The following is a 25483-nucleotide window of genomic DNA, read 5'->3' on the forward strand; positions in this document are numbered from 1 at the left end:
CTACACTATTCTGGATGTATCCATATTAACTGAAATTATATAGTCTGCAGGGAAAAGTAAATGCAGCTAGAATAAATTCTAACTCTTACACCTAAAGCTGTAAAATTGTAATTGCCTGATGAATTTCTGATAACCTGACCAATCAGTTCCATCTGCGTGTGGGAGGATGTTTTCTTTTTCTTGCTAGCATGTTCTTAAAAATCCTATATGCTGGTCCCACATAAGTGTATTACTAATATGTGATCCAAAAGCAGTGTGAAGGAAAATCAGCATTTCTGAGTGTTGTTCATCCTGGTTTCTAAGCCTGCCCTCATAACTCTGTATGGCCATTCTCTCTTGGCCAAGAGATAGCATCCTCTACAGATCAGTTTTTCACCCTGGCCGGGATGTATTCTTCTGTATGCAGGAATCTCAGAGACGCTTGTCATATTTTCTCCAGTCCTGGTAATGAGTTTTCTCTTTCTTTTGAATGCATTCTATGCAGATGAAAATCAGATATATTGCAAACACATTTTAGAGCTTTTTAACAGGATTTTATTTAAAACACAAATATTCAAAGATAACACTTTTCCAGTACCAGATAAAAGTGCTAAAGTAGATACTTCTCCTTTTAAAAAATGGGCTTCCCTAGTTATGTGAGAGAAATTCTACAAGTGGATAATCCCTGATGGAAATCATCCCTACAGATGATGGTGAGATGGATCGATATTGATTGAAATTAACAAAAGAGTAGGATGCTTCTAAATAAAGAAGGAAGGCTTCGGGGTTAGTTTTATGCTGGGTTCAAAATGGTGGGGTGTGTCCTTTCCCCACAAAAATGGGGCTTCCTGGTTATGCAAGAGAAATCCTGGAACTAAATAATCCTGATCAGAATCATCCCTACAGGAGATGGTGAGATAAATCAGTATTTGTTGGAATTAGTGTAAGAGTAGTTACTAGTGTAGAGTAGCATGCTTCTAAGTAAGGAATGAAGGTTTAAGTGTTTGGTCTTTAGCCAAATGTAACTGTCAAGTTCTGGTTTGAAACAAAGACATGTTTTTAGGATAGCTGAAAATCCTAAATCCTAATCCTATCCCTTGCCCCCAAAGATCCATATTTTGTATAGAGCACATATGTTCTAAGTATCGGTGCATTGTGTGAGGAAGCATTTATCTACCGCTGATATTAAGGCATTTTCCTTTATGTTCTCAGGGGTGGACATTGATCCTATGACGCATGCCCGGAAGAAACAGCTCTTGCTTCTGAAATACTCAGCTGGTTCTGCTGGCCAAGCTTTGTCACCGATTGACGGTGAGAGAATGGATAGGACTGAGGTGGAGGGCAGCAAGCAAGGAAATGGTACTGAAGGGCAGAAAATCCAGACTAGACTTGCCAATACGACTAAAAGCAGGAATTTGCAAGAATTCCGAAAGACATATCCCTTAAGGAAACGCCTCAGCTCCTCTGTGGACAAAAAAACCTGCTCCGTGCTACTCACAAGGCTAGAGGATGTAGCTGGATCACTGTCAGAGGAGACTCCAAGGGTGATGAAAAGAGGTCTTGCCAGTTGTGTAGATGACTTCAGACCTTCCTGCCTTCCAGAACAAGTTCAGGTAGCAGGAGCAGAGAAACGAGACTCTTCTGTAGGCAAATGCCAGCTATCATGCCTTGGGACTGAGGAGGAAGAGCATAATGTCTGCCTCTCGGAGCCCAGAAAACGGAGACTAGCTTCCTTGAATGCTGAGGCGGTGAATAACCTGCTCTTTGAACGGGATGACAACTTATTATCTGGCAGGCGCTTTCGAAAAGATTCCCCCCAGATTAGTGGGATTTGTTGCACTAATAGCGTATGTTGCAAAGCTCAGGGCTCATGGCCCTTGACAGAAAAACGAGGCACTAAAACAGTGAAGGGAAAGAACCAAACTAAACCAAGTCAGAAGTGTGCTCCTTATAACCAGTCCCTGGGCAGTGGCTTTGAAGGGAAAACACGGGAAGACAAAGGAATTTCCTACCATCCTGCCCCAAAGAGATTGGCCAGTCTCAATGCTGCAGCTTTTCTGAAACTGACTCACGAGAAAGACCAACCATTAAAGCCCAGAAGTAAATCAACTGGAGAAAGCAAGATGGAAGGACACAGTTCCAAATCAAAACTCAAGTGGGCCAAAGCCAATGGAAAAAATTGTGTTAAATCCAAAAAGGAAATATCCTCTGTCAAAATAGAGGGTCAACGTAACTGGCAAGGTGTCTCTGAGGGTGCATTTGGAAAAGTAGCTCATCAGGATTCTCCTAGTATCTATGGGAAAACGGAGTCTGTCAGTTACACACCATCACCTAACTCTTCTGAAGGCACAGAGGGTTTCTTCCACAGACTGCCTTTGCTAATGGGTGGGCAAGCTTCCATGAAGCCTGAATATGGAAGACCTGGAGAGAAATCTCCTACCCCCAAGCAGGAATTTCATCAGCCTTCCTTCCCAGTACCTCAGTTCCATCCTTTGCCTGTTCCAGGCAATCATCCAGATTGTGACTGTCTCTTTGAATCATCTGACTTGACGCCATTGAATGGATTTTATGTTTATTATGGCCAAAGTGGATATAATAGCTACACTCATCGGTCGATATACCCGAAGGATGAGTTGTCGCAGGCAACGGGTTGTGAGGGACTTTTGGTATCTCCTGGTTCCTTACCATCTGACCCTTCGTTTCAGCCATTTCATTGGTGTAGCTCTCCATATTGTTGTGGAGAGGGACCAGCCATTAACAGCTTCAGCCTTTGTGGAGTTATGCATGTACCAGAAAGCAGAGTTGGTAGTGTGTATACAGGGCGGAATGGCTACCCATATAAGATGCCTTTTGCAGCAGGTAAGTCTGTAAACATTTCCTTTTGCTAAAAATGCTAATATTTACGGGCAGTTAAGTCTTTGAACAAAGTTATTTCCTTGTTGCCAATAGGTGATATACTTGCATTGCCTGGATGATTGGATGCTGGGATACTGTGCTGTCCTTCAGCATCTCTGCACCTGAAGTAGGAAGTCCATGTGGGTTAGGCATTTTTATTCACAGGCAAAGTTAGAGGTTGGAATCAAAAGAGCTCCCCCATGAAATCTCATGATAAAAGGAGATGTCAGTTGCATCTTCTTGAGCTATGGTGGCGCAGTGGTTAGAATGCAGTGTTGCAGGCTAATTCTGCTGATAGCTGATTGCCAGCAGTTGGTAGTTCGAATCTCACTGGCTCAGGGTTGATTCAGCCTTCCATCCTTCTGAGGTTGATAAAATGAGGACCCAGATCGTTGGGGGCAGCATGCTGACATTTTGTAAACTGCTCAGAGAGTGCTGTAAAGCACCGTGAAGTGATATATAAGTCTAAGTGCTATTGCTATTGCTTGTAACAGCCCAGTCGCTCCTTTCAGAGATCTTGGGGTCAGTCCTCTTCTGCGTTGCATCAGGTTTTGCACATGGGACGTTTCTTACAAACATGTCTCCATTTGATGCTTTATATTTACCCCATCAACTAAAATCCTGGCAAAACTTGCCAACTGCTAATACAGAGATTCCGCTTCATGTTTGGATAAATTCAGTTGTAACTTGAGTAGTCTAAAATATAAACCAGCTCAGTTAATGGAATGTCTTGTTCAAGTTGTAATCCAAACCTAGTGTTTGGCCTGTATGTGGTTTCCTTAAGCAAGCATCAAAGGCGTTAAAAAAAAAGGCAGATGTTGCAGAGGGATGCAAGAAGTAGGATAACACAGAGGAAATAGTACTGCTTGAGGTTTCTGTTCTTCCCTGTTTCTGACTGAAGCTGTGAGCATGACACGACTGATTCATGTTACACGTAATATAATATGGATAGAGATACTTGTTGGATGAGTAGTGTACTGTTGTTTTCCCCAACCAGGTACTCCGCAGCTAGGGTGAGAGTGGCTAGCAATTTGGGGAATTACAGTCCTAACATCCTGCAAGGTAAACAGATTGAGAAGGCTGCTGTGGAGGAATGGAATATGTGGATACTAGAAAGAATGTGGAATTTTTCAGTCTTTTCTATCGTCCTCAGTAAGGGAGCCTTTAATTGCAGATATTTCCTGGGAATTCTCAAATCTGGAGAGCACCATGTGTGTGAAGACTGCTACACACAAACAAATCAGTTGATTTAAATCCAGAGAAGCAATCTTTTTGTTGCTGGAGCTAGCACTATTGACTATTCCCTTCATATTCCAGTTTGTTTGTTTTTTTTTAATTGGTGGGAGGGTCTAATTCTTTAAATGTACTTAAGCCTCTCTGTAGGCTTAGCACAATTTTTTTGTGTGTTTGTATTTCTTATCAAAAATTGCACCACCGATTTTGGGTGACTTGCCCCAGATTTCTGCAACATAATACTGGGGATTCTGAGATTTGCGGGCCATGTATAGCTCACATGTTTTCTCTCCCTGAGCTAAATTGTTCTCCAAATATAAATATCTCATTCTACAACAGTAGCACCCACGGTGTAGACCTTTAGAAGAAACACTTGCTGCCTATCAGCCTTAGACACGATCAGTTTAAACATGCCTGCTTAGTTTTCCTTTCAACACTCATTCAACTCCCTTAACTCCACTAAAAAAAGTCTTTTATTTCTACATATCTCATGTCATGGTTCAGCTGCCTGCACAAACTACATGCTGTCAGTCACTTTAAAGTAGTGTGGAAAGAACATTGTTGTTCCCTTTCTGTGCACAGCTCTGCAGAGTCAGATTGCTTTAATATACAGGTAATCTCGATTTACAACCACAGTTGGGACCAGAGTTTCCATTGTTAAACAAGGCAGTTGTTAAATGAGTCACATCCAATTTCACAATCTTTTCTGCCAGTGAAATGAATCCCAATCGCACTTGATAAGTTTATAAGGGAAGCCAGATTCGTTAACCGATTCAGCCAGCTTCCCTTATAAAGTTTGCTTGTTGGAAGCTGGCTGGGAAATTGCAAATGGTGATCACATGACCCCAGGATCAATCCAACCATACAGAATAGTAGAGCTGGAAGTGCATCTTCTTCACTGTTTGTCAGATATTCTTCTGATGCCCTTTTTTCTTCTTCCACTGTTTGGTATACGTGCAACAATGCTTCTTGATAAATAAGTCTGTCAACATCTCTGCGTGTATGACAGGAATGATTCATTGTAATTATTTTTCCTGTCTTCATATCCGGGCTTTAAGTTCAGCTTAAATCCAGTCCACCCTTCCAGTTTTTTCAAATGACTGGAATTGCCCGGTGTTAATCGCCTTGTGGTATTTCTGCCACTGAGCTTGAACTTTTAAGATCTTATTCACTCTTCTGATGTATTCCTGACTTTTTTGACTTCAGTGTGCTTGATGATGTCAGCCTGAAGGATGCGCAAATATTTGTAGGGATCTTCACCCAGACTCTTGATGTTATTTCCATAGATCATCTTGAATCCTTCAGTTGTCACTATTTTTTCCTTGTTAATGGTAAGGGTGGCACATTTGCCTAGTTCAAATTCCATTACATTATCTTGGCTGTATATTTGGGCAGCAGTTGCTGAGCACCATTTTAGATGGTGTTTTTCCATGCAGTTTCAGATTGTCCATGTAAAGGAGGTGGGATAGCCTAGCAGATGTTTTTGATGTGTGGTGACCTGACTTGTTCAGTATTATTGACAGAGGAATCAATGCAGAGACTATCAGTGGTGATGATAGTGAGTCCCCTTGAAAGATTCTTCTCTTAATATTAATCTTTCCCAGTCTATTAACATTTACCAGCAACTGTTTCTTCCATTCTGCCATTGGATCTTTTCACAAAGCTTCTGATGTCTCCAATCCCAGCTACGTTCAAGTTGATCTTCCTTCTCTTGCGGTTTCCCAAAATCATCTTGTCAATTAGGAGCTGAACTTTTGTCCCTTGGCTGTTCAGGCAGTTTCCTTTCTGCTCAGATAGAAAGAGCTTGTTTTCAATTACGGTAGGTGCTGCTGGACTGCATTAGCTGCCGTACTAGTTAGCAATTTGAAAATTATCGGTAAGCAGATAATTGGCCTGCAGTTGCCTGGTGCTGGCCCTCCGTTTGATTTTTCATTATCAGAAAGGTTTGGTCAGATATTAACCAATCTTCAATTTACCTCATTGCAATATGTTGTTTGGTGATGAGCGGGTGGCAAACCAGTTAAATGTTTCAATCCAAAACCATGCAGTTCATCTTCACCTGGTGCTGACCAATTCTTGATTTTTCTTGCTCTTTTCTTCACCATTTCTGGTGTTGCACACCAGTTGTGTGCTTTTCTAGATGATGAGGCCTGCGCTCAGTTACTCATGCCTCAGTTACTCATCTTTTCTTTGGATCACTGTAATACTCCCTAAATGGGCTACCCTTGAATAATATTTGGAAACTTCAGTTGCTTCAGAACACAGCGGTGTAGACAATTCTGCAGTTCTGCTATACATCAATTGGTTTGTTTTTTGCAGTGAGCTGATGCTTATATTTGATATTACAGCATTGCCATCTTTCAATAGTTGTGCTAGCTATTTTTTTGTAACTAGTTTCAACCTTATTCTGTCACTTTGTGCTGTCCTAGATGCTTAATTATTCTTCATTTCAGTTCTTTTTATTTTCCAGTTGAGGATTTTGTTCTGTCTGAGCAGACGGTAGAAGAGAGGATGGCTGATTTGAGAATGAAAATGGTTCAATAGTGATGCTGGTTCTGTTATTATGGTTGGTCATACAGTCAACCAGATGTTTAGACTGGATTGGATTTTTTTGTCCACCTATCAAATCCTTCCCAAGGACCTGGATTTTTTATTATACAAATTATGACTTAAGATCATGCATGTGAGCATAGTAGCCCATATTCTCTTTTTTCTTGTTCTAAAAAGCAAATTACTTGTTTACAAAAGAGAAAAAACAGGGAAAGAGTGATGAAGAAGCCTTAAAAATAAATACACAGATGTTACTAGCCCAGCTACCCACACATACTTAAATGTAAGTGAAAAAGAAGAAAACTTCTTTAAATGCTTCTCTTTCTGTGTGCTCCTATTCACAGTTTGCTAGGCAAGTAATCATTTTCAAATCTGACTGACAGATTGGCTGGGATCTAAGAATTGCTTAAAGAGCCTAACCCAGCTGTTGCCAAATTGCTGTCCTCCTGGGAGCTTATGCTTCAAGTTTCAGAATTCACATGGTCACTGAAGTTGAAGTCCAGCAGACGATGAGGTTGGAGCAAGTTAGTAGATGCTTCTTCAAATGTAGGGATTATATCATTCTTCAGATTGCATCGAGAGCACTAAATACTGGATACTTAGGTCCCTTCAGTTTAAAAGCAGATTTTGAGAGATCTCTGAGAGCTGTAGTGAGGCAACCTCAGGACACAGAACAAATGCTCTCTGAGCTCTTTAGAGCAGAATCCAATGTTGTATATTGATAACCAGAGGAGATGGCCATATCTTGGTGGATCCTGACAAAACTAACCAGGTTCTGTTCCTGCTAGTTCTTGGATAAAAGGCCACCAGTCTCTAATCTCAGTACATTAGTTTAAGTTTGAAGTTTAAGAAGACAAAAGCAAACCAGCTCCACACGTTAGCATAAAATCAGCATGCATGTCTCCATGTAGTCACTGAAATTTGAGTTCAACACGAGGAAGGCTTTATCTTCAGTATCAGATGAAGGGCTCCAGTGCTGTGGGATCCATTTGTTCCTCTTGGCTCCTTGTACTGTGGTCTTCTCAGCAGGCCTGCTCTGCCTTCAGCTGGAATTGCTGTTGGTTGAGCAATGAAATTCCTTTTACACACACCTTTTACAGAATGTCCTTTTATATTCTTGTAAATTTCTGAAATAATTCCTTCCACTTCTTATTCAGTACTAATTTTATACATCTGAAGACATTTATTTATAATAAATACAAGTTCCAGTTTCATGTCATGGTTAAGGGACCATACTAGAAGCTGGGTAATTGAACTCTAGTCCTGCTTTAGGTATGAAGTCAGCTAGGTGACACTCAGCCCTACAAAGACAACAGTGGCAAATCATTTCCAATACTCTTGCAAAAAAAAACCAACTCCAAAACCTTGCAGGAACTCATCTAGGCAGTCATCAGGACTGACACAAAAACATCTTCCCTCCTAAATTTGAATACAAGTTAGCTACAACTTTCAAAGGCTTCTGCATATAATACTTTCAGCATTGAGATGCTTCCTATTTTACTCCCCCATCCCCCGAAAAAAAAGATTTTCTTTTTTTAAAAAAAAGTTAATAACCCTCCCAAACTACATTAGAATTGTTTTCTCTCATATCATATAAAAATCCCTTTAAAAATAAAAATAATCTAACTTCCCTGCCGTGTCATCCTTCCCCACCAAGAAAGTAAATTTCAACCAAATACAAGACTGGTCATGATGAATAAAATCATATTCTCTATAAGATAAGCCAGACATGTCAAACACAAGGCCCGGGGGCCGGATCCGGCCCGCGAAGTGGTTTCATGTGGCCCGCGAAACCATCCTGGAAACAGTGAGGGAACGGCCCCCACTGCCTTGGCCCTGGCCCAGAGACCCTCCTTCTGCCAGAGACCCTCAGATCTGTCCCACTCCTGACCAGGTCCCATAGGCACCCTTGATGCGAATGATGTAGAGCTGGCCACGCCCACCCAGTAGGCCATACACACTCTAGCCACGCCCACCCAGTAGGCCACGCCCACCCTGGCCATACCCACCCGGCCCCCTAAGGGCAACCGCAATGCTGATGCGGCCCTCAATGAAATTGAGTTTGACACCCCTGAATAGGCCCTTGTTTTTCAGTTGCTTGGAAGAATCATAATCATTTATACTCCCAGCTTTAAATTAAGAAAAATAAGTTATCGTGAGCCAAGCTATTAATCTATCTAGCTATGGACTAACTGACTGGTAGTGGGTCTCCAGAGGTTCAGATAGGAGTCTGTCAATTCTAAGTGGAAATGCTGAACTAGTGTCCTTTCCTATGCAAAGCAGATTGTCTATGATTGTACTACATGCCGCAGAGAGCAAAAAAATAACTATCAAAGTCTGCCAGGTGGATCACTGAATTGCTGACCATTGAATCACTATAGAAGCCATACATAACAACTAATAATACCATTTCCCCCAATATTTATAAAATCTTAAACGCTGTTTTAATTATTACTTTATACATCATTGATTTCTATTCACTCTTTATACAGTGGATATAAAAAGTCTACACACCCCTGTTAAAATGCCAGGTTTTTGAGATGTAAACAAAATTAGAGCAAGATAAATCACTTCAGAATTTTTTTCCACCTATGACAGGGGTAGGCAACCTTGGCTCTTTTATGACTCGTGGACGTCAACTCCTAGAATTCCTATGCATAGCTGGCTCAGGAATTCTGGGAGTTGGTCCACGAGTCATAAAAGAGCCAAGATTGCCTACCCCTGACCTATGACATATAAGCTATACAATTCAATTAGAAAACAAACTGAAATCTTTAAGGGGGTCGAAAAAGAACAATAAAAATTTACAATAACATGGTTGCATAAGTGTGCAAACCCTTAAAGTAATACTTTATTGAAGCACTTTTTGATTTTATAACAGCGTTCAGTCTTTTGAGATTGGAGCCTCTCAACATGGCACAATCTTTGCCTTGGGAATCTTTGCCGACTCTTCCTTGCAAAAACGCTCTAGATCTGTCAGGTTGTGAGGACGTCTCCTGTGCACAGCTCCCTTCAGGTCACCCCACTGATTAAGGTCCGGGCGTCTGGCTGGTCCATTCCAAAACTTTGATCTTCTGATGAAACCATTCTTGTTGATTTGGAGGTATGCTTTGGGTTGTTGTTCTGTTAAAAGATGAAATTCCTCTTCATCGTCTTCAGTTTAGAAAAATTTTGTTCCAAAAATTGACTGATATTTGGAGTTGTTCATAATTTCCTCCACCTTGACAAAAGTCTAGTTTCCACTGAAGAAATGCACCGCCAAACCAGGCTTCACCTTAGTCTCATCAGAGCATAACACGTTTTCCCTCGTATCTCGTTAGATTTGATGTCCGTTTTTGCAAAATGTAGCCAGGCTTGGATGTTTTTCTTTGTAAGAAAGGGCTTCCGTCCTGCCATTCTGCCCCACGGTCCAGACATATGAAGAATACAGGAAATTGTTGTCACATATAGTCCACAACCAGTACTTGCTAGAAATCCATGCAGCTGTCCTTCAGTGTTTCTGTAGGCGTTTTGACAGCCTATCAGACCAATTTTCTTCATGCTTTTTCATCAATTTTGGAGGGATATCCAGCTCTTACCAGTAGTAATGTTACTACTGTGCTATATTTTCTCTGCTTGTTGATGACTGTCTTCTCTGTGTTCCATGGTGTATCCAATACCTTGGAAATTGTTTTGTACCCTTTCCTGACTGATAGCTTCCAGTCTTTGATGCTTTGTAAGCTCTTTGCTAAGCACGACTGTTTGCGGTAAGAGGCAACTGAGTAAATAACAGAAAAATCCTATTAGAACAGCTGAACTTTATATGGAGTCTTCAGAATCACTTTCACTGATGGCAGGTGTGTACTGACTACCTGCTGCACACTGGTGGAGGACCAGGGGTTAGGGGGGCCTGTCCTAGAGGACTCTTTACCAAAAATTACTGAGGTGAAAGGGATAGAATTACATTTCAGCAATTGAACTGTTTCCCATTTAGAATCTAATTATCCTCAATTTATTAGGCTAGTCACCTTTTTTTAGTTTATTGTGTACAGCCTTCCTGTGATCTCATGGGGGAGGCAGATCTTCTCGCTGATAACAGAAAAACTTGAGAGTTGGTGGTTTGAGTAACCATTTACTAAATCTTTATCAGTCTCAGAATAAACTATGAAAATTCCTATATAGTCCATTCAAAAGCTATTGCCAAATTGTAGGTTTTAAGGGGAGAGAGTTAACAAATGCATGCTGAGTAATTGTACTTATGCATTTAACTAATTTTAAAGTTAAATTCAACCGTGCCTCAGCTCAAAAGTGTCTGAAAAGATGCTACCCATTTGCAGAGTAAAGACATTTAAGTAGAAGGGCTTAGGAAGGAGTTAGAGAAGAGCCTACTGTGCCATAGTGAACAATAGACTGGCTTCTGTAGAGCCAATTTAATATGTGGTAAAGGTAAAGGTTCCCCCGCACATGCGTGCTAGTCGTTTCCAACTCTAGGGGCCGGTGCTCATCTCCGTTTCAAAGCCGAAGAGCCAGCGCTTGTCAGAAGACGTCTCCGTGGTCATGTGGCCGGCATGACTAGATGCCAAAGGCGCACGGAACGCTGTTACCTTCCCACCGTAGTGGTCCCTATTTTTCTACTTGCATTTTTACGTGCTTTCGAACTGCCAGGTTGGCAGAAGCTGGGACGAGTAACGTGCTCACTCTGTTAATATATAATTAATTTAATGTGTAATCTGATTCAAAAAGAACCCTTCTGGTGTTTGCGTAAGTGGGTTCCAGTGAAGTGTATTTGACTTCTTTTGTTGCTTGTGTATAGAATTCTAATTCAAACTATTTAAAACACTTCTCTTATTTGCTGTGTTTGAAAATTCCATACCGGTATCTCTAGTATAAAAGCTACAGGACTATAGAATTCTAATAATGGTTATTTAGACAATTAGTTGATAAAAGAGGTATAATTTCTTCTCCTCAAAATGTCAGGTGCCTCTATGGACATCATTTTCTGGCAGTGTGCAACCGTGCTGTGAGGGTAATTTTAAGATTGCGGGAAGGGATAACTAATTCAATTAAAACTGCTGGAGGATTTTAGGTAGATCAAACAATATTTAAACTAGGACCGTGAGAAAAATGGGTATTATGACTTCCTCATTTTGCAAAAAGGATACTGCCATTCAAAAAGAAGCACATGGATAAAGACTGTGTGACTAAACACCTTTTTTTTTAACCTGAGGAATTATGGATTTCCCCAAATCCTGTCTTGCACTGAAGAGTTAATGGCTATATAATTCATTGGTATAATTAAAAGAGTGTTAGCTCCACAGATTAAGCCGTGCTTCTCTGAGTTTCAGAGTTGGCTAAAGCTAAGTATTCAGATTTGAGATCGTGTTTCATGTTCTGAATAATGCGGAAGCATGTTTGCAGCCTAATCAGTGAGTGCTTTCCTTAGAAAAAAGATGAACTTGCTAAATGAAGAATTGTGTCATTCTTTGAATACAAAAGGTTCAAGTGGTAGTTGAGCGATTTGGGCTCTGCCTCCAAGCTTTCTGTGACTAGTAAAGAGTTGCCTTGTAGGAAAGATGGACAGCATAAAATAATGTTAAAGTAAAGTAAATAGTAACATGAAATGAAAGAAGTAAAATGAAATGAAATGAAATAGTAGCTGGGAAAATTCCATTGTTGTTGGGCTCAACGGTGGCCATAATAGGAGGGCTACCTGTATCATCTCCTACTTTTTACAAGCGTTTAGGGTTTCCCTGCTTGAGCAGGAAGTTGGACTAGAAAGATCTCCTTCTAACTCTGTTATTTTGTTATTCTGGTTTGGTTTTGTTTTTTTCACAGTGAGTTTTGCTCTGCAGACAAATTCAAATTCACTTAAAAGTTTTGAGAAGTGCAAATTGGGTAGGTTCATCTAAAAAAATATAGACTGAATCTATTTTCCCTTCATCCTTATTTGAGATACATGAAACATCCCTTTTCAGAAAGAAATAGTATCTCTCAGTTCTCTCTAGGCCATTCCCTGTTGGAGATTATGTATGCTTTGAGAATTGCAGTTTTTAACATAACAAGGGTGGACCTGCTCAGTCCAGGGAGTTCATAAGTCCAGGATGGTCTTTGCATCTCTCACATTTGGATCATTAATTGTTTTTGTCATATTTATTAGCTGTCCTTAATTGTGCAATTTTGCTAGCAGTATTATTATTATTATTATTATTATTATTATTATTATTATTATTATTATTATTATTATTATTATTATTATTATTATTATTATTATTATTATTATTATTATTTAATGCTGCTCCCCATATGGATAGAGTATTATAGCTTCATGGCTTTTCCTCTCAATAAAACATCTCAGTCATGCTATGTTCTTTAGATCAAAATCAATGGCAATATTCTTTTTAAAAAAAAATAGTTGCCTGTATTTCAGCAGAGACTTGGTTTTGTCACAGCTTGCATGTCAGTGAACTTCCTTGCTTTCTGAGGTTACATGAGGCATTATTGATTTTTATGGGTAGTAATACCTCTGCTCATGCGAAAATGTTTCACTCTTCAGGGTGAAGGATGCTTCAATTGGTCAGGTGTAAGCCACTTTCTATCTATACTGATTCTTGCCATTCAGAATCTTTACATTAAAATGCATGGCTCTTTTTCTAAACGTACTTGATGAAGTTTGCAGACTTCAGGCCGCTTGTTCTGTGTTCCTGAAAATCATGACCAATGCCAAGCATGTTTTACTTTAACTGTTTATGTAAAGATATCCTTCATTAGCACTGCATCAACAACTACTTACACATAGAGCTGTGCAGTGATCTAGATTTGAAAGAAAAAAGTGACCTGGAACACACATGGAATGGAATGGAATGAAATGGAATGGAATGGAATGGAATAGAATAACAGAGTTGTAAGGGACCTTCCAACCTCCTGCTCAGGCAGGATACCCTATACCAGACATGTCAAACACAAGGACCGGGGGCCAGATCCGGCCCGTGAAGTGGTTCCATGTGGCCCACGAAGCCATCCTGGAAACAGGGAACAGCCCCCACTGCCTTGGCCCTGGCCCAGAGACCCTCCTTTTGCCAGAGACCCTCAGATCTGTCCCACTCCTGCCCAGGCCCCCATAGGCACGCTTGATGTGAACGATGTAGAGCTGGCCATGCCACCCAGTAGGCCATACACACTCTAGCCACGCCCACCCAGTAGGCCACGCCCACCCTGGCCATACCCACCCGGCCCCTTGAGGGCAACCACAATGTTGATGCAGCCCTCAATGAAATTGAGTTTGACACCCCTGCCCTATACCATTTCAGACAAATGGCTGTCCAGTCTCTTCTTAAAAACTTCCAGTGTTTGAGTAGTCACAACTTCTGGAGGCAGGTTGTTCCACTAGTTAATTGTTCTACTGGAGATGCACGTCTCACCCGTTGGCATTTCCTTAAGATAATTTGTCTCTTCCTGAGTTGCATGAGCCCAGGAAAAGAGGTTTTGTTATTATAAGCAGGTAAAATAAGCCATTCACCTTTTCCCCATTTAAATCCTGATTTCTGCACAGCTGTATTGAAGTGTTTTGATTCCCAGTTCCTTCATTCCCCTGTTCTAATTTTTCTTGAGATACTGAAACTATTTGATAATTATTCTTGCATTCATGCATATTGTCAGGAGAAAAAATTAAAGACTTATCCCACTGTTGATTAAACAGAAATGTGGTCCATCCATTTTGCTAGTATGGCAGGAATGGGTGGCATGGTTTATAGTGGTGTGTAAAATATATCCATTTGAAACATTCCATTTTGAATTCAAAACAGTTCTTTCAAGTCAAAAATCATTGATTTTGCTTTTGAAACAAGGTATTTTAACCCTTTTGGAGGTGTTTTGAAACACCTTGCTTTGATGCTTGGAATTTAAGAGCAAGTATTTCAAAATAATTTGAGTACAGAACTTTTTACGCATCTCTAGTGACTTGTATATCAAAAACATATGGATTTTATGAATGATTGAAAATCTGAAGATGTTTTCAAACAAATTTATTTGCTCCTAATTCCAAACTTTACGCTAAAAACTCCCTCAGGGACTCATGAAACATGGGTAGAAACTATATAGGTATTAAAAAGGTGAGCACCAGATCATTTTGATTCATGTAATACATAGGAAGTTTAAATGAAACAGCTTCTGCATTTTTTTTCTTTTTCCTATTGATCAGGTGTAGCACTAGAACTGCAGGTTTTTATTTTGTGGCGGAGATATTCAAGGAAAATGATGCCTTGATTCTCAAGACTGAAAATAAGATTTGATAATTTAGTATAGATATAGATGTCATACATTTTGTATACTAAGAATGCTAAGTTAATTATGATGGAAGCAGACTGACAAAAATACCACATATTCATATGGCCGGTAGATCACTTTGCTGTCTGTCCTAGTAATTCTCAAATGTGAGACTTGAGTTCTGGCTATAATATGGTTGTTATTAAATGGTGCCTTTTCAATCTTCCTCTTGGGAATTATTCCAGAAATGGTGAAAGGTTAAATCTTGATCTGAAAAGCAAAACCTTGTACTAGTTGTTCACCTCTTGTTTGTCTTGTAGATAGCTGCAAGTCCCTGGACCAGCTGAGCCTCACAATCCCAGTGGCAGGACATCCCGTTTCACCTGCCCATCCTCTCTCAGGATGTCCGGTACCCAGTGTGCCACCAGCTGCAGAACCTGTTCCTCACCTACAGACACCAAACTCCGAGCCCCAGACTATGGCCCGTGAATGCCCGCAGAGCTCCAAACCACCCAGCGGCTCTAAATCTGGCCTCCGGAACACCACTAGCTGCTTGCACGTATCCGACAGCAAAACGGTCGGAAGTCACCTGCATCCAAAGCAGCAACGCATCAACCGGAGGAGAGCCACAAACGGTTGGATACCCATTGGAGCGGCATCTGAGAAGGCTGTCTACGTTGTGGTAAGCATTCTGCAAATAACTTTTCTGGTTAGCAGGTAGAACTAAGAATGAATATTTTTTAAAAAATGAAGCAGCGTACAGTAAAGAAGCAAAACAACTTAAGTTGCATCAGGATTGTTTGTGACAGAATGTTTTATTACCTTTCGGTGTAGGAAGAAAAAAATCTTGCCTTTACTGCAATCATTGCAATCCAAATCTTAGCTATTTGGGACAGGAGCAGAATGCCTTGTAGCAGTTTCTCAGCAAAGATAGCAAGGCAAAAAAGGCTAGTCGTAGCTTGCCTTTGAATTGAGATTCTTGCTCTGATTATTTTTGCAGTATACTTTCTTTGAGAAATATATTGGAAGAACTTCCCTAGAAGATATTTAAATGACCTTTTTTTTTTCAAAAAAATCAGAAATATGGTAGATTTTTAAAAAAACTTAAGTTAAACTGGAAATTTATAGATTATTTATATTTATTATAAACCTTTTGAGCACCAGGTACCGGTTTCGTGGAGAGAGATTTTTCCACAGAGCGGAAGGAGCGTGGTTTCATGTGCTGCCTGCATCCAGTGGATGGGGCTTTGCTTGTTTGTGGGACCTAGTTTATGGTATGCCTCAGCCCAGTGCCAGTCCATGGACCGGGGGTTGTGGACCCCTGCTCTTTAGAACAACGTGTTCTATAAAATCACTTAGAGGTATTCCTTGACTTAAAGAGAGCAATTGGGAGTGAAATTTCCATTGTTAAGCAACGCAATTGTAAAATGTGACCGCAGTTTAGCAACCGCAATCCCTGCAGTCCTGATTGCAATCATTAACCAATTCCCATGGTCATTAGGCAGTTATGGTCAGCATAAACATTACACCCCTCTGGGACTGGTCTCCACACCTGTGCTGGCAGAGGAGGCAACTTACGGACCCCATTAGTCAAGGAATTCCAGCTAGCAGGGTCCAGAAAAAGGGTCTCCTCTGTGGTGGCTCCTGTCCTTTGGCACATCTTAACTCCTGAGGTGAAATCAGTTCTCACCCTTCTGACCTTCTGCAAGAGCCTGAAGACCTGGTTAATCTATTAACCTGGTGGTTAATAGATTAAGAGGCAATCCTGTTCCCTCCCTCCCCATCTTTTAATTTTATTTTGATTGCGATTTCCATTTTTATTGTTTCAGAAATATTTATCTGTCAGGATTTTAATGTTTTAATATTGTAAGACATCCAGAGATGTGTTGATACAAGATGGGCGACAAACAAACAAACAAACAAACAAACAAATAAACAAATGTCAATGTTGTGGGGCAGGGGGAAGTGTGCATGGGTGGGGGAGATACATTCCAGCGACTAGCAATCTTTCCTGCTACCCATCCACATTGCCCTTCTTGAGAGGCAGCAAGGAAGGTAAACACAGGATCATGAGGTACTGCAACTGATTGTGGGTGCAGATTGGTTGCCAAGTGACCAAATCTTAATCACATGACCACAATGGTGCTGGGAAAGACAGAACTCCGAGGTCCATTTGTTGGTTTGGATGTAGGTGGAAGACTACGTTGTATTCAACACGCTTTCTATTTATGCTTCTTTCTTCTGAAATTCAGCCCTTGCAATTTTTTTTCCAGTTCAGATTCTCTCATTTATATTTGCATTTGGCACTCATGGCCACGTTTTACAAATTATATTCCTGTAGATATGCCTCGGTATCCAACTTCTGTCAGTAAATGCTAAGTCTGTGCAGAATAAGACTATACCCATTCATGACATAGTAGTAGATAAAGCACAGATCTAGCCAGGGTAATAAATGAGGCTACTCCCATGAAGCTTGTTTTGGTCACTACAATGTAAAAAAGATGTTGACACTCTAGGAAGAGTGCAGAGAAGAGCAACAAAGATGATTAGAGGACTGGAGGCTAAAACATATAAGGAACGGTTGCTGGAATTGGGTATGTCTAGTTTAATGAAGAGAAGAGCGTGGGGTGACCATGATAGCAGCGTTCCAATATCTCAGGGGCTGCCACAAAGAAGAGGGAGACAAGCAATTCTCCAAAGCACCTGAAGGCAGGACAAGAAACAAGGTTAGGTTTCCTGCCTAAGCAGAGGGTTGGACTAGAAGACCTCCAAGGTCCCTTCCATCTCTGTTATTCTATTCTATTCTATTCTATTCTATTCTATTCTATTCCTATTCCTATTCCTATTCCTATTCCTATTCCTATTCCTATTCTCCAGTCACTGTTCCAGGCAGTTTCTTGGTTTTCTGAAGAGTTGAGGGAAATGAAGTGACTGGAAAAAATGTTTGTGGCCAAAAACCAGAAACCATAACCAAACTTTGGTAAGAGCTCATGTTTTGAGAACCCTCTGTGGTGATGCAAACAGCAAGTTTCTTCTCTGCAGTTATTGTGTCCATTGATTCTGTCTAGCAACTATGTTCAGGGCGACCAAAACTTTTTAAGGAAAGGATGGGTAGAACAAACTCCCTGCAGACACACTGCCTAAATTAGAGAGTTTCCTTGTAGATAAAGTAACCTCTACCGGCTCTAGTGTGGATGCTGGATGGGGAGAGTCCATTTCAGAGGGTGAGGCATTGCTTGGTGTTGCTACTTAGAATACATTTGATCTTGTGGCGCCCAAGGAAGTAGATTGAATCCTCTCTAATACTAAATCTGCCTCCTGCATGTCCTTTCCGGCTTTTTTTGTGGCATGGGAAGATGTAAGTAACTAACTCCTAGAGATCATCTTGGGGCAGGCATAATGCCACCTGCCTTTAAAAAGGGTGGTAGTGGTGACCCTTTGAGAGCTGTATGCAATGAAATTTCAATTTAGTGTATGCCAATTAGTGTACATTTAAAGTGACAATAAAACTACTCTACTGTCTCCCATTAGGAGAATTCTTGCCTAGTTTCTAATCTCTTTCCTTCTTCAAACATGTGGTGGGAAATTAGCAACAAGAGATTCCTAGATGAAATTTTTCCATCAGGATTCATACTTGATCATGGGACAGAAATGGCATTGGTCGCTGGAACATCAGTGGAAGTGGTGGGGAGTGCATCTCACATCAGTATTTCATACCAGTGCCTGTCCGGAAACTGTGTGGGAGTGATTTTGAGGAAGTGTCATTGACATAAATCTTAAGACAAAAGTTTTCACAGGGTTATTTTCTCCAGTTTGAGAATAAACCTCTCCCAGAATTTGATTCTTCCTTTGAGCATCATTTTTACTCCAGATCTCATTACTTTGAATACCAGGATTGGTAACTTATTTCTCACAGATTTCTTTTGGCAATTCCATTTTATTTTGTGACCACACCATTGTAAACATTCTAAAAACCTATTTTCAGAGGAATTCTAAAAGCACAGGAAATATGGTGTAGCATACTTTTTCTGGTAACACATGGAACATATTAGAAATGTACAATAGCAGTGAGAGAGGGAGAACTGTTATCTATGGATAAATCTATGTAAAAGTGTGCATTTAAGTACATACTATGTAGCTAGAGTTGGTATCAACTTTTCCATTTTGAAACTTCTAAGTATAACACACATTTTGTATAGATCTTTACTCTGTGTGTGACCAAAGAAATACAATAGCATAAAAAAATTCATTATGTGGGAATTTCCACATATGTCCAAACATAGATGTTTGGTAATAGTATATAAGGTTCCCCCGCATATGCGTGCTAGTCGTTTCCGACTATAGGGGCCGGTGCTCATCTCCGTTTCAAAGCCGAAGAGCCAGCGCTTGTCCGAGGACGTCTCCGTGGTCATGTGGCCGGCATGACTAGACGCCAAAGGCGCACGGAGCGCTGTTACCTTCCCACCGGAGTGGTCCCTATTTTTCTACTTGCATTTTCACGTGCTTTTGAACTGCTAGGTTGGCAGAAGCTGGGACGAGTAACAGGCGCTCACTCTGTTACGCGGCGCTCGGGATTCGACCCGCCAAACTGCCGACCTTCTGATCGACAAAGCTCAGCATCCTAATCCACTGAGCCACCGCATCCCTTAATAGTATATACAGCGGACCAATTATTTATACTTCTCCTTCTGTTCAGTCCTGTTCAATTCTTGGAGACTGCCTGGACCAGTCCCTGCATTTTTTTGGCAAGGTTTTTCAGAAGTGTTTTAGCTTGCTTCCTAAGGCTGAGAGAAAGTGACTTGCCCAGGGTCACCAGGCTGGCTTGGTGCCCAAGGTGGAACTAGAACTCACCATCTCCCCGTTTCTAGCCTCGTACCTTAACCACTACACCATACTGACTCTAGCAGGACAAATATCTGGCAACAATTCTCACATGGCAAAACAAATGTTTCAATGCACTTCTTGGGAACCTGCAAATAAGGATTTAAAAGTGTAGTGGCCATTGTCCTTCAATCATTTAACTCTGCAGCTAGGAGGAATTCAATATCAGTGGACACACAATAATGATTTCTACACCAGACAGGTTAAAATGCATTAATGGGGGGGTATTAGCCCTGCAGTCTCCCACAGAGCCAAGCATGAAGAATCTCCCCTTTTGTCCGGCCTTTATCCTTAAAATGAATCTAAACTAAGTAAAGTGACTTGAATATTTCTTCTTCCCAGCTTTAGTAATCATTACCTTTCATTTGAGGACCATGTTTTGCTTCTGAAATTAGCCCGCTGAGAAGAGAGAAGCATCCTGCTGTTTTGTATGATCCGTCTTCTCCACGGGCTCTTTAGCAATAAAGACACCCTTTTTTTGGCAGGAAGCTGTCTACTTGGCGTAGGTGGATTAGTGGAGGATGCTGGTGTCTGTTTCTTAGTATTGTTTTTGCAGACTCACTCCTTTTCTTGGCGCTCTCTCTTGTCAATATTTGTAGAATGAGCCAGAACCAGCTGTTCGTAAGAGCTACCAGGCCGTGGAAAGAGATGGAGAAATCATTCGGGTTCGGGATACAGTCCTTCTGAAATCGGGGCCACGGAAGAAATCGATGCCTTATGTGGCTAAGATATCTGCCCTATGGGAAGACCCCAAAACAGGTATTGAGCACAAAAATGGGCTCTCTCTTGTACAGGCTATCAAGGTGAGATGGCCAATTATATGATGGATATTAGCTGTGTAATGATGTATTTGTTTACAAAAGATTTCTGGAGTTGGGAGTGGGCACGGGGGGGTGTCTGACCATCCTGCATTTCGTTCCCTGTGTCTACCAAAGGCCCAGTGTGACAGAAATGCCTAGAATGTAAAAGGCATATAAATGATTCCTTTTGTATCCATGATGGTAATATTTGTAAGCTTGGGTCAGGTCAGGAAGATACAAGGTAGGAAGTTTAACCTGGAAGTCCAGTTGGCAACTTGTGGAGCTTTCTTTCATTTGCATCATCCCTTTAATAATACAATTGATGTCTCTAGACATTCTCAGTTATCCAGGTCATGATTGTCCCAAGGTGTTTTTTCAAAAGGCAACTGGAGTTTGTTTTTTCCTTGAAGACATTTCGCTTCTCATCCAAGAACTGAACTGAACTGAAGAAGCTTGTTGGATGAGAAGCGAAATGTCTTCAAGAAAAAGACGAAGTCCAGTTGCCTTTTGAATTGGGACAATACAATTGATGGTGATCCCTAATCATTAGCCCAATGGGAAGGAAACAGCCTATATCCCCAAATTATTTTTATTTCTTATTTCCATTTCTATGGCAGCATGGCTTTGTTTAGTACTACTGTAAGGGCAATCAAGCAAAGAGAAATCAAGTTATCTTCCGTTTCCCAGATGACAGACTGTGGAGAATGTTAGCCTAATTAGAGTTTCAAGACATTCCGGCTGTGGAAATATTTTGTGGGAGTTGCTGTTTCTGATGTCAGCTTGGCAAAATCAGTGCAGCTCTTTTTTTTCAGTTGGCAAGAAGGTGCCTTACTACTAAAATTAAAGGCATTTGGAGGCTTGTGCTCTGAAAGGAAGGCAAGAGTAATCAGCCACTGTCCCTGAATTAGATTTTGTATGGGCAAAAGTGCCTATGTCTCTTGCAGCAGGTAATTAGATTTAATTGGTCAGTAGTCACCCATATGTCACCATCCTCCCCCCCCCAAAAAAAAATATCCCAAAGTGGAATCTTTTTGAAGCTTTTCAACTTAATTTATTTCCTAAGAATCTTTAGACATTGGTTCTAATAATTGGCCATATACACCCTGGAAACCATTGCACTGATTTTACCAAGTTAAGATCAGAAACAGCAACTCCCACAAATTTCCACAGCCAGAATGTCTTGAATATCTAATTAGGCTAACATTGTCTATGGTCATCTGAGAAATGGAAGATAACTTGATTTCTGTTTATTTGATTGTCATACGGTCGTACTAAATAAAGGCCATGCTGCCAGAGAATTGGAAATAAGAAATAAAAATATTTTGGGGACATAGGTTGTTCCTTCACCATTGGTTTAGTAAGTTAGGGATCTCCATGAATTGTATTATTGTTGAGAGTAGATAGGCCATTTTTAAAATGCTTTCACTGAAGCCAGTTAGACTATAAAGGACATGTCTCCATAACTAAGGATATGGGGGAAGGGAGTAGTATACTGTTAACGTGCAGTTTGTGTTGCTGAATTTGAATTGGTTCACATATTTTAAAAATGCAAACATGCCTAGTAAAGCTAGGGGCAAAAAGAAAATTAGAAGGTTGGCATGGGCCACTCACTTCACATTAACATCTCTTTCAGTTGCAAAGCAGGCTGACATTTCTATGGATTGAGGTGGCATGATCTCTCTTCTTTGTGCATCACACATATGGGTGATGAGTCTTCAGAGAGTCGGTGGTGGAAATTGCTAGAACTGCAGATGGTTTCTTTGGAAACTTGACATCCAGTCCACATCTGAGAATGTTCTCCATTGCTTCTTGATGCTACAGCATCATCTGGATTCTTCCCTTCTCAAAAATGTGCTTAATGATTCAGAGGTTGTTTTATTATTTTTGCTTGCTTCCCTGCATCTTTCACTGAGGCAAAGCTTTGAAGGAGTCCTCTGCAGATGTGGAGCAAAGTCACACTTCAAAAACTATGCTAGCAAATTGTTCCCTACCAACAATCATTTTTTTTTTGGTCTGCTAAGACTAAGATAGGTTCATGTCATAGAAATCTGTCTTCATTGTTAAATAAGCTTGAAAAAACACCATTTGCTCAAGTGTCGGGCTCTGTTTACATGCAAAGGTCATTCTCATATCTGTTTGGGCTTCAGAGATAATAACATTGGAAACTATGCCAGTCACTTCAGAATCAATAGCTCCAATGTGATCTTCAGTGCCAACCACTTATACAGGTCCAGACTCAACCTGTGTGCTGATCTCATACATTTTTTACTGTTTCAAGCAAGTTACTGAATTTCTCATTCCAGTCATTTGTCCAATGATTTTCCTGGTTAAAAAAAGTCTTCAGCACAAAATTGCTCTTTGATACTGATGGTCTATATCAGGGGTAGGCAACCTTGGCTCTTTTATGACTTGTGGACTTCAACTCCCAGAATTCCTGAGCCAGGAATTCTGGAAGTTGAAGTCCACGAGTCATAAAAGAGCCAAGGTTGCCTACCCCTGGTCTATATGATTATGTGTCCTCTTGGGCCTCATTCAACTGCATCACTTGAGAGGATTCATTTGCCATAGCCCTCTCCTTGCCTCCAGCTTTGATAGAACCTGAATAACACAGAGATTCAATAGTCCAGACAAGTTGCCAAGAAATCGTGTTCTTTTCAGTCCAGATCATCCTGATCTCACTAAGATTTCCCAGGAATGCAACTCTTCCTAATATACTCATCTGATGAAGGATTTTGATATAGATATAGATCCCGTTTCTCCATTTTTCTTCCTGGCATTGTTATCCTTCCATGTAATATTTATTTATTTATTTATTTTATTGGATTTGTATACCGCCCTATTCCCGTAGGACTCAGAGCGGTTTACAGGGCAGTTAAAACCATGAATACAAAAAATTAAAAACAATTAAAACAAATTAAATTCAAGCCCCAAGAGTAAATCTAAAACCCAGTTAAATTAACAACCCCACAGTCTGGACCAAACAGATCGAAGAGCCATGTTTTCAGGTCCCGGCAAAATGAGCGAAGGTTGACCAGTGGCATCATTTAGAGACCAAATTTCAGTGTGAATTCTACCACTCTGCTCCATTGGACACCACCATTGGACACCACCTTCAAACTTTGCCTGCATATGTTCAGTCAAATTCTGAAAATTATCACTTTGACACTTCTTCCACTTAATCAGACCACATATTTCACTCTTTCATTCTTCTCCTGACTCAATAGCATTTATTTTCTTAAAATCAAAGTACCTTGACAACCTGCAGAAAATTGAAGGGTATTAATACTATCTTCTCTTTTAGCATTTGATACCAAATTCTATTATTGTAAGATGCTTCTCAAATCACAGGCTTACTAAATCCAGTGTATTGAAGGGGAGGCTGTTACATCAGATTCCTGGGTTCTTATTATAATCTGAGTATGCAGCACAATCTCCTGTAGGATTTGTTTGTCATTCACCCTTATTCTTCACATTAAGGTTCTTGAGACCTTCCAGAAGTTTGCAGTAAAGTCAGCCACGTGTATTCTAGTCTTCAAAGCTTTTACTTCAATGGTTTCTTTAGAGATGGTAAAAAGAGATGGATTTAAGAAACTGAAACGCTTCACTTTGTGATTAGAAAGATCTGTCTGATGATTCTTCAAAACCTCCTGTCTTCACTAAAATTGTATTAATTGGATTACAACATGCCTCTTCTCACATTACAAAAGTTACAACGCAGGCAATATCTTTCAATAGGTGTTCTTTTCTTTAGTTCCTAAGATGCACCATGATTACTTATCTCTGTCTTCTCATTATCTAACTATATCTGTCGTAGACAACTGCTGCTCTTTTTTAATCCATCTTTCAAAACAGATCCACAGAACTCTTCATCTTCTCCATCTCTCAGTTCTTTGAGATGCCTTATTTGCATTTTGCTGCATCGTTTCCCTTCATAGGCGCAATTCTAGATTCACACTAGCCAGACTACTCTGGAAAAATGCTGTGAGTTTTTCCCAGCTGGCTCAATAAATGCCGCGACTAGTGGATTATGGCAGTTTCTATTTCAGGATTCAGTGCACAAAGCTTTCTGTACTCAACTGTTCTCAGTTATAACTCCCACAGTCATCAACTGAAAAGCTGACTCTGTCACCCATGTGCAGCTTACACTTCATTCTCGTGTAGGGTTGAATCTTCTCAGAAGATTCACAACTGACATGCCCTTCACAGCTGAATTACCCACTGTGAAAGCTTCCAAATTAATGAATATGGGTGCCACCTGTTAATCATCTAGAATTTTTGGTATTCTTTGAGTATGTACAGTCCTGTGGTTTTGGAATCAGGTGTACCAGCTGTTTTTGCAAATCAACGAAAATGCAGAACTCACCCCTCATTCATGTTGCAACTAATCTAGGATATTGGTGTTTAATCCACAAATGATTCTCCCAACACATGACAAGGAAGGGAATTAACAGCCTGACCCAACAACCCTTCAGACAGGAGCGTGTGTTTTTTTACAGTTCTCTTTGAAAGTAAGGACTGTGTCACGCAACTTGACCAAACAGTGTTTATACTAATAAACACTTTTTCTACTTGTATTTCTGCCATTGGAATATTTCAGTGTTCATCACAGTGTATATTTAAATTCTACTTTTTTGGGGGTGAGGTCAGCAAAACTTTCCTTATGTTTTATACATATGTATTTAGCAGCCATTTTGCCTACCATATAGAAGTGATCGTTTCTTGCTTAGTGTTCTCTTCTTTTATCAATGATCTCATTGCCTCTTACCCTGTTAAATCACCACTTCATCATTTGCCTCTTGTTTTTTCCTGTTTGATTGCAAAATTCAAACAACAGTTCTATAGCTTCTTAACTTTAAAGCTGTATCAGTTACTTCAGCTTGCACTCCCTGTTCCTTGAGTGTGGA

At 40.4% G+C, this 25483-nt stretch overlaps 1 protein-coding gene across 1 annotated transcript in view; it reads left to right on the plus strand.

Moving 5' to 3' along the window:
- Positions 1-25483, plus strand: part of BAHD1 (bromo adjacent homology domain containing 1) — a 70159-nt gene that overhangs the window by 36545 nt on the left and 8131 nt on the right. Inside the window, exons 2-4 of the mRNA XM_081341340.1 lie at positions 1192-2838; positions 15219-15580; positions 20379-20538. Coding sequence (XP_081197466.1) covers positions 1209-2838; positions 15219-15580; positions 20379-20538 — 2152 coding nt within the window. The 5' untranslated portion in view covers positions 1192-1208. The remainder of the gene's footprint in view (positions 1-1191; positions 2839-15218; positions 15581-20378; positions 20539-25483) is intronic.

This window comes from Vipera berus (genome assembly GCF_964194415.1).
Source record: "Vipera berus genome assembly, chromosome: 1".
Lineage (NCBI taxonomy): Eukaryota > Metazoa > Chordata > Lepidosauria > Squamata > Viperidae > Vipera > Vipera berus.